Source organism: Arachis stenosperma, chromosome 6 (genome assembly GCF_014773155.1).
Source record: "Arachis stenosperma cultivar V10309 chromosome 6, arast.V10309.gnm1.PFL2, whole genome shotgun sequence".
Lineage (NCBI taxonomy): Eukaryota > Viridiplantae > Streptophyta > Magnoliopsida > Fabales > Fabaceae > Arachis > Arachis stenosperma.
The window spans coordinates 145,509,622-145,519,277 of record NC_080382.1 but is presented as its reverse complement, the minus strand read 5'-3'; the positions used below and the strand labels follow the sequence as shown (position 1 = coordinate 145,519,277).

Below are 9,656 nucleotides of genomic sequence, written 5' to 3'. Positions count from 1 at the left end.
ATGCAAAAAATTTAAAATATATTTATTCTATTTCAAAAATTAATATTCATATTTAACTTAGAATTCCAACAAATATGACAAAAAATATTATATTTTTTAGTTATTAAAAAATTAAAGTAAAATATCTATAAATATATTTTTGTGCTTTAGCTTTAGATTTTTCAAAAAAATTTGGCAAGTTAATGGAATCGAATCATATTTCTATAACATATATAAGAATGTATATTACACATAAATAAAAAAAATTAGGTATAATAAGAACAAATACATAAATTAAAATAAAATTTAGAAAAATAAGAACCAATAAAATATTGAAAGAAAGAAATATAAATAGAAGAGAAACACAATTATTAGATGGAAGAGAAATAATTTAATAAATTTTATGTATATATATATATATTGGGAATAAAACATCACTTTAAAATGAGATTATTATTATTAATGACATATAAATATTAAAATTATATTAATACATTAATAGAAATACATTATTATAATAAAAAGTTACAAGAATTAAAATAACTAAAATTTATTAACTTTAATTAGTTAAATTAGCATAAAATAAGAAAGAGATAATTAATCAGATTAAATAAATTAAAAAAGATTACTGAATAAAGTAAATATCACAATAATTATATTACTAATTGAAAAATAATCTATTTAATCAATTCAAATTTTTATTGAAAATAGATAACTAAAGATTATCAATGAATAAAAATAAATAGGATATAATATATTAAAGAATAATTTTGGTTGTATAAATAATAAAATTAAATTATTATATACAATTTTTATTTTTTACCTTATTATGATTGAAGTTAACATTAATAGTAAAAAACTAATTTTAAATAGTCCAAATTTGTATTTTACAACATAATTAAAGCACAATTCATAATTTTTTTATTTTGTGATTAATCAATATTTTTTAAATTTTTTGGAGTCTTCTGTGTTTTATGATTGATAAATATTTTTTACAAAACAAAAATTTATGATGAGTTATTACAATCATAATTAATTAAAAAAATAAAAATTATAAAAAATCAAATAAAAGATAAAAAATAGAGTAAACATTTATTTTGAAACTAAAAATTTGTTAATTGTGCTAGAAATTCTAAAAATTTGTATTTTATTATATAATCAATTTTGTTACTCACTTTAACCTTATTATTCATTTATTGTATCTAAAAAAGTATATAATGCCACACTTTATTTTTAAAAAGATGAAACTCTTCAAATATACGGTATAATATATAATTTAAGAACAATAAAATAAAAATATTTAGAATTTTATAATAGTATTTGAAATTTTCAATGACGATAATACAAAGTGTTTAAATCGACCAAATGAATTCAATAGTTATCCTTTGCACATCTTATTTAAATTTGAATCTTAAAATTCATTTTTATCTTTTTTTCTAATATAAATTATTTTTGACAAAAAATAGAGGAAAAAATTTATTAGACCAAAAAAATATCCGATCAAAAAATTATTATAAGGAGATTTATAATTCGAGAAGAAAAGAATAAAAGTATTAATAATAATTAAGAAAAAGAAACGAAGCTTGTATTAAAGAATGTTAGAAAAGAAATAATAAATTTCATATTAATAATAATGTTGAGGAATGATGTTGCTGCTTTAGGCTTCTAACCTTTGTCTTTGGCCATCTTTTTTTCTGTTCTTTGCCTTTTTTTTAATTATCAAGTCATAAAAAAAATAAAGAACAATTCAAGAAAACAAAAGCAGCAAGATCGAAAACAGTAAGATCAATAGTAACTATACAAATCAAAATATATAGGAGAAAAATAAACTATTATATGATAGAATTAACATGAGTATATTTCATCATTAAATAAACAAAGTTAATGCACAACAAAATTACATGTAAAGAGAAAAAAAAAGAAAAAAGAGTTAAAATATCCAAAGTGATAAAAAGATTATTTTATAGAAGACTATAAAATAATGAACTTCTAACTAAATTAAACTGTACTTATTATTATTAGAAAGGGTAAGAGAGAGCAGTAGAGAAAAGGTTTGTGTGTATTCAAGTTGTGTAAAATGATACAATATAGAAGGGTATTTATAGGTGCTAAGAGAATCGAAATAATAAAGACATAATATTCTATAATAAATATTTAGATATGTTAAATAATGCTAATTGATCTAATTGATCCAAATTATACTCTAACAATTATATTCAATTAATTGATATACATAATATTAAATTGTGTGATACTTAAATATCTCAATTAGTTGATATAATTAATCCACCGTAATGAATTGTATTTAATGAGTTAAAAGAAATAAATCAGAAAACATTCTAAGAAACATGCCATGTCAACTTTATTATTAAGTGCAAGAATTCGATTTTTATATAATAGAATAAATAGAATAGATAGATATCTCATTATTCGTTATTTTAACTTATCTATTATATATTTTTTTTATATTTACCACTCAATATATTAAAATACAATTTATTTATCTAGATAAAAATTACATAGATATTTAATTAAAAGAGCATTTAATTTTTTAAAATATAATAACAATTTTAATATCTTTTATTTTTTTTTACATTTTTTGTGTGTTTTTTTAAATAAAAGACAAGCCTATAGCAAAAATAGAAAGAGATTGTAGTATTTATTGAAGAGGGAAAAATAAATATAATTAAAATTCATATATTTAAAATGTGTTTGAACTTTGAAAAATGAGATGAGACATGAGAACCCAAGACACTTGGCTTCAATAAATCTGTTTACACCATTCAACTCAGTGTTCTTTAGCTTTCTGTTTTCTTCTTTTTTATTTCATATGAATTTATCAGTGCCAAACATGCATCACATAGAGTATTTTTTAATTCCATCATAATCCATATATTATCTTTGCTAAACAAAATATAAAAAGAAAAAAAGACTATAAATAAATTAAAGTTATTATTATTTAAAAAGACAATAAATATATTAGTATTTTTGTATTTTAAATTAATTAAAATCTAAATGAAAGATAATATTAATTTAAAAAGTTAAATTAAAATTAACTCAAACGTTGATATTTAAATTATAAAAAAAATTAATTTTCATATTTTATAAAATATCATACTGGCGGTAATTGTAAATATGACGATACTTAAAATTAAATAAAGTAACACAGATAAAACAAATAAAAAATATAAAAAATAACTAAATCTTGTATAAAATTTACCTATAAAATTCTGTACCGAAAATTGAATTTAATTTTAGTATATTAATAATATAAAATATTTTATATAATCATTCAATTCAATTAGATTTATCTATTTAGGTCGTTATTGAAAAATAAATTTAAGATACCAATATATAATTACTTTAAATTAAGCAACAATTATCAATACTATATAAGGGACACACTATTCCACTAAGAATGATTGCCATAAGAAATAATTTTCTAATTTTCTATACTAATATTAGAAAGTTTATATAATACTATATAATAATATTATCATTATCAATACTATATGATATCAAAACAAAAAAAATCACTGTGCTAATATAATATTATCAATATTATATAAATCATCTTTGTATTTATTTTTTTGTGCGTATATAATATTTAATTAACACATTAAAATATATATAATATTTTGTTAATACATATATAATATAAAGTGATTTGCAAATTATTTTATTGAATATTAAAAATTAGAGTAATTTATAAATTATTATAAATTCGTATATAATGTATAATTAAATTTAATGAATTCAATTAGAATAAACAACAAATTATTTATTTTATTTCAGACTTTATAAATGAATAAATTAATTAACTAATATAACAAATTATAATTAATGTAGTAAAATTAATTAAGTAATATATATTATAATAAATTATATTAATATTTAAATATCTAATCAAATCAATTAGCTGATATAATTAAGTCATAGTAATAAATTGTATTGAATGAGTTAAAATAATTAAATCGGGAAACACTCTCCGGAGCATGCCACGTCAGCTCCATCATTAAGTGCAGACATCCGATTTTTATATAATAAAATAGATGAGTTCACACATACAAAAACCAAGGAAAGAAACATTCAAAGTAATTTCTCAAACTCACATTCTTCCTTGCCAGTTGCCACAGTGACCATGGAAGCATTATTCATCCTGCTTCTGCTTCTCAATTTCAATCTCATCAACATCGGAATTAGCCACCGTGACCCTGTTCAATGTCCCGTTCGTCTGTACTGTACAAAAAATGAAACCAATATTCTTGAGCTCCCTGGAGTTTCATCCTCGGTAAAACTCCCCGTCCGTCACATTAATTTCAAATCCAAAACTCTAGAAGTGTATGCTGCCGGAATCTGTTTGTCAGAACTCTTTCTCAAACTCAATTATTCATCATTCTATCCTTTCCGATTCATTCGAAGAGATTTTGGTTACTCTGCCCCTGGTTATGATGAAAACTACCCACTTAAACCCACCAACATTACTTTCTTCCATTGTCCTTCAAATAGCGAGTACACCACGTTACCTTGCCGGATTCAAGCGGCCGACGATGACGACGGCATTGTCAGCACGAATCTTGTGCGCTGCAGAAAACTGTCCCATCAGGTTCTGCCAATGCACGCCGAATTTATAAGGGATTTTTCATTCTACTTGGTGTGGTCGGAAACAAATTTCCATAGTGGATGCTTCGTTGGTTGCAACATGCCCAAGGGGACACAATACTATGAATCAATTATTTTACCCGTTATAGGTGAGACAATACTATTACTATTACTATTACTATTACTATTACTATTATTTTATCTTCATAGAATATCATTTATGTTTGAATAGATAGAGTAAAGCAAGGGACTCCGCCCTATTGTATATTGCCAAGAACTATGCCTATCCCAAAAATATTGTATTAGTATTACAAAATTGAATTTTGTTTATAATGGCATGCAGGTGCAGCTCTCCTGTTCTCAACACTGGCTGCCTTGTATTATATATATTGCTATTATAGAAACAAAGGGGAAGATCAACAAAGAGTTCAAACTTTTTTGAAGGACTATGAGGCATTAAACCCAACCAGATTCTCTTATGCTGATATCAAGAGAATTACTAAGCAGTTTAAGGACAAGTTAGGTGAAGGAGCTCATGGAGCTGTCTACAAAGGTAAATTGTCCAATCAAATTCTTGTTGCTGTCAAGATTCTCAATAATGCAGACGGAGATGGGACAGAGTTCATAAATGAAGTAGGAACTATGGCCAAAATCCACCATGTCAACGTTGTTCGCTTGCTTGGATATTGTGCTGATGGATCTCACCGCGCTTTAGTTTATCACTTCTTCCCCAATGGTAATCTCCAGAGCTTCATTGCTTCGTCCAGCGACAAGGAAAGCTTTCTCGGATGGAACAAGTTGCATCAGATTGCTCTCGGCATAGCCAAAGGGATTGAATATCTTCACCAAGGCTGTGATCAAAGAATTCTGCATTTTGATATTAATCCTTACAATGTCCTGATAGATGAAAGTTTCACTCCAAAAATTTCAGACTTCGGTTTAGCTAAGTTATGCTCCAAAAATCAAAGTACTGTATCCATGACTGCAGCTAGGGGAACCTTAGGCTACATGGCGCCTGAAGTTTTCTCTAGAAATTTCGGCAATGTATCTTACAAATCTGATATCTACAGTTATGGGATGTTATTGCTTGAGATGGTTGGAGAAAGAAAAAATACAAATGCGAGTCAAGAAACATTCCAAGTTCTATATCCCAATTGGATACATAATTTGCTTGAAGGAGATGATACATATATTCCTATTGATGATGATGGAGATTTTAGAATTGCAAAGAAACTGGCAATAGTGGGACTATGGTGCATCCAGTGGCACCCGGTTCAGCGTCCGTCCATGAAAAGTGTAGTTCAAATGCTTGAAGGAGAGGAAAGCAAGTTGAAAGTGCCTCCGAATCCTTTTGAATCTGCAGCTGCGACTAGTTCAAGTGCAATTATTCCAGCAAGACGTCTGAATTTGGAATTGGAAGTAATCCCAGAAACAGACTAGTTTGATTCAACATATTATTAGACATTTAACTATCACTTGGTGTGTGTGCATGTGTGTGATGTTGTAATCAAAGAAAGTTGTTTTTCACCTTTTAATTTTTTGTTATGTATGGTAAAAAATACCTACAAAAATATATATAAAGAAGTGGCTTAGCTCCTGATAGAACGCCACGTTAATTAGTATGTGTAACATCTATTTCAATTATGAAGCTAGGAACCGACGAACCGTTATGCATCAATAGAAACTATATGTCGATTTCAGAGGTCGCAGTTGAGCTGCTTCAGAAAAATGTTACCATCCATGACCTAGCTTTTTAACGATCTTGTTTCTTATTATGTTAAGTAAAAGGACAAGTATATCTTGCAGATGTGATTTTTTTTTATTGCTTTTGTTTTTATTTAAATTTATGTGCTGTATATTAGTTCAGAGACTTTGGTGATGAAAAAATAAATGATTTAAATTAAGAATAGAGTGTGTACATGCTGTTTTGATGAAGCCTGTTTTAACTTTTTCTCTTATAGAGTGACAATCTATTTTAATATATTGGGATCTTTTATAAAAAGTAGGATTAGAAGCGAGTTGAATGGTCGGCATATTATCACAAAAACAACATGGCAAAATCAATGGTAATATCAATAAACTTGAGCAAATTGGTGAGCCACACAGCTTCACATAAGCAGCATTTGTTATGGCTCTATACTCAATTTCGGTTGAACTTCTAGATGCCACATATTGTAGACTTATCATCTTGTTCTTTGTACGTCTAAAATTCTTGACGAAAACTAAGCACTTTTATAATGACAATTTCTTAAGTAGCTTATAGCCTTATACTCTAAATTATATATAATATTACGAAATGATTATCAATATGATAACTAGTGGTTTGTTAACTTGTTGATTAATAAATAAAATAAGATGATATTTTTATATGTCCGACACGGTATTTGGCAAGTAGCATATGGAATAGTTTACGTAACTCCGGCATTCGGCTGAAAATTGTGTGTATAGTTTTGTTGTGATTCGTGGGTGAAATCCGAAAATATTCCTTTTTAAGTGAATTCCTTTCTTTTTCTTTTAACCTTTTTGCAATCTGTAAGAAATTTTTTTTTCTAGTCAGTGAGAAGCCTTTCTTTTTTTTTTTTGTAGAATATAAAATGCACTTTTTTTTCAGATCAAATCAAAGTGATAGATTCATTTTCTCGCACTATGAAAAATGGAAATTCTATATCCACATATTTCAGCTCCAAATTCTGTTTTTGGTTAATTACACTAAATTCAATTCAATTTTAAAATTAATTTGTGCCGGCATTCACTATCCAAATTGACCACTCTATTTCTGATTTTCTATTAAAAAGATAAGAACAAGGGTATATTCAATAGAGGCCTTGCTGTCTACTTGACCTTAGCGTTGTAAAAGTCGTGAACAATTATTTAGTTGTACTGTAAATAACTGCACTTTTAAAATATGAATGGAGGCCATTTCAGATAAATACAGAGAAAGATAGAGAAAGAGATGAATTTTAGAGAGAGAGAGAGATCAATTAACGAATCTTAAATAGTCCAAACTAAAGTAACTCAATTAAACTAGTCTGTTTCTGGAATAACTTCCAATTCCAAATTCAAGAATCTTGCTGGAATAATTGCACTTGAACTAGTCGCAGCTATAGATTCAAAAGGATTCGGAGGCACTTTCAACGTATCTTCCTCTGCTTCAAGCATTTGAACTACACTTTTCATGGAGGGACGGTGCACCGGGTGCCACTGGATGCACCATAGTCCCACTATTGCCAGTTTTTTTGCAATTCTAAAATCTCCATCATCGTCAATTGGAATATACGTGTCATCTCCTTCAAGCAAACTGTGTATCCAATTGGGATATAGAACTTGAAATGTTTCTTGACTCGCATTCGTATTTTTTCTTCCTCCAACCATCTCAAGCAATAGCATTCCATAACTGTAGATATCAGATTTATAAGACACATTGCCGAAGTTTCTAGAGAAAACTTCAGGCGCCATGTATCCTAAGGTTCCCCTTGCTGCTGTCATGGACACAGTGCTTCGATTCTTGGAGCATAACTTAGCTAAACCGAAGTCTGAAATTTTAGGAGTGAAATTTTGATCTAACAAGACATTGCGAGGATTAATGTCGAAATGCAGAATTCTTTGGTCACAGCCTTGGTGAAGATATTCAATCCCTTTGGCTATGCCTACAGCAATCTGATGCATCTTGTTCCATCCAAAGAAGGTTTCCTTGTCACTTGACAGAGTAATGAAGCTCTGCAGATTACCATTGGGGAAGAACTGATAAACCAAAGCGCGGTGAGATCCTTCGGCGCAGTAGCCAAGCAAGCGAACCACATTAACATGGTGGATTTTGGCCATTGTTCCCACTTCATTTATGAATTCTGTCCCATCTCCATCTGTTTTATTAAGAATCTTGACGGCAACTAGAATTTGATTAGTTAATTTACCTTTGTAGACAGCTCCATGAGCTCCTTCACCTAACTTGTCCTTAAACTGCTTAGTAATTCTCTTGATATCAGCATAAGAGAATCTTGCTGGGTTTAATGCCTCGTAGTCCTTCAAAAAAGTTTCAACTCTTTGTTGATCTTCTCCTTTGTTTCTATAATAGCAATATATATGATACATGACACCCACTATTAGCACAAGGAGAGTTGCACCTACATAACATTATAAACACATTGAACTTTCCAAGTAAATATACCATAATGGTGTTTAATCCAAGTTTAAGTTTGTTACCTGTAAGGGATAAAAGAATGGATTCATGGTGTTCAGTGCCCTTGTTGGCTACGTTGCAAGCAACAAAGCATCCACTCTTGAAAGTTTCTGTGGACCATACTAAGTATAATGGTTCCCAATTCCACTGTATGTTACATATGGAAATTGGCAAGACATGACGAGTCAATTTTGTGCAGAATACAAGGTTGGACTCGATGATGTTGTCGTCATCTAAAGCAATAAAAATCGGGCAAGATAACAGATCTTGTTCCTCGTAGTAGCCTCTGAGGATGTTTGGTGGCACGCTTGAAGAGCAATCAAAGAAAGTACAGTTTGTTGGGTATAGAGGATCATCAAAACTATCGAAATCAAGTGATTGTTTAATCGATTGGAAAGGATAAAATGATGAATAATTGAGTGTGAGAAAGAGTTCTGGAAAACAGCGTTTGGGATCATATACTTGTAAAATGTTTAATGTGTAGTTAATCCAAGTGACGGGGAGTTTTACTGAAGATGGAAAGGCAGGCAGCTCAAGGATATTGGTTTCGTCTTCCGAACAGTAGAGACGCACGGGACATGGAACGGGATCATCATGGTAAATTCCCATGTCCAGATTCAAATTCAGCAGCAGCATCAATAATAATGCTGCCATGGTCAATGATAATGGGAAATCAAAGTTTTCTTTGCTTTGTAAATGAACCAAGTTCAAAATGATAAAAAATTGATTGTAGGATGGGTTAATAATTTTTTAAGGAGTGAATACTCCAATTAGCCCTTAAAAGAATTTTGGATCCGATGTTTTCTTAATCAATAAATTTTTATTTTTTAAAAACTTTAAGAATTTCTTTTACTGGATAGATTAATTTTTCTATTATTTTTAATTAATTTTGAATATG

At 28.5% G+C, this 9,656-nt stretch overlaps 2 protein-coding genes across 2 annotated transcripts; one reads left to right on the top strand and one right to left on the bottom strand.

Moving 5' to 3' along the window:
- The first annotated feature begins 4,120 nt into the window (after window positions 1–4,120).
- Window positions 4,121–6,021, top strand: LOC130934941 (rust resistance kinase Lr10-like). Its single transcript, XM_057864459.1, has 2 exons — window positions 4,121–4,730; window positions 4,925–6,021. The coding sequence occupies exons 1-2, from the start codon at window positions 4,121–4,123 to the stop codon at window positions 6,019–6,021; spliced, it is 1,707 nt and encodes a 568-aa protein (XP_057720442.1).
- Window positions 6,022–7,605: 1,584 nt separating this feature from the next.
- LOC130934940 (rust resistance kinase Lr10-like) lies at window positions 7,606–9,412 on the bottom strand. The gene is made up of 2 exons (XM_057864458.1): window positions 8,782–9,412; window positions 7,606–8,678 (listed from the first exon to the last, which is right to left on the bottom strand). Exons 1-2 carry the CDS (start codon window positions 9,410–9,412, stop codon window positions 7,606–7,608), a joined length of 1,704 nt encoding a protein of 567 aa, XP_057720441.1.
- Window positions 9,413–9,656: the final 244 nt, after the last annotated feature.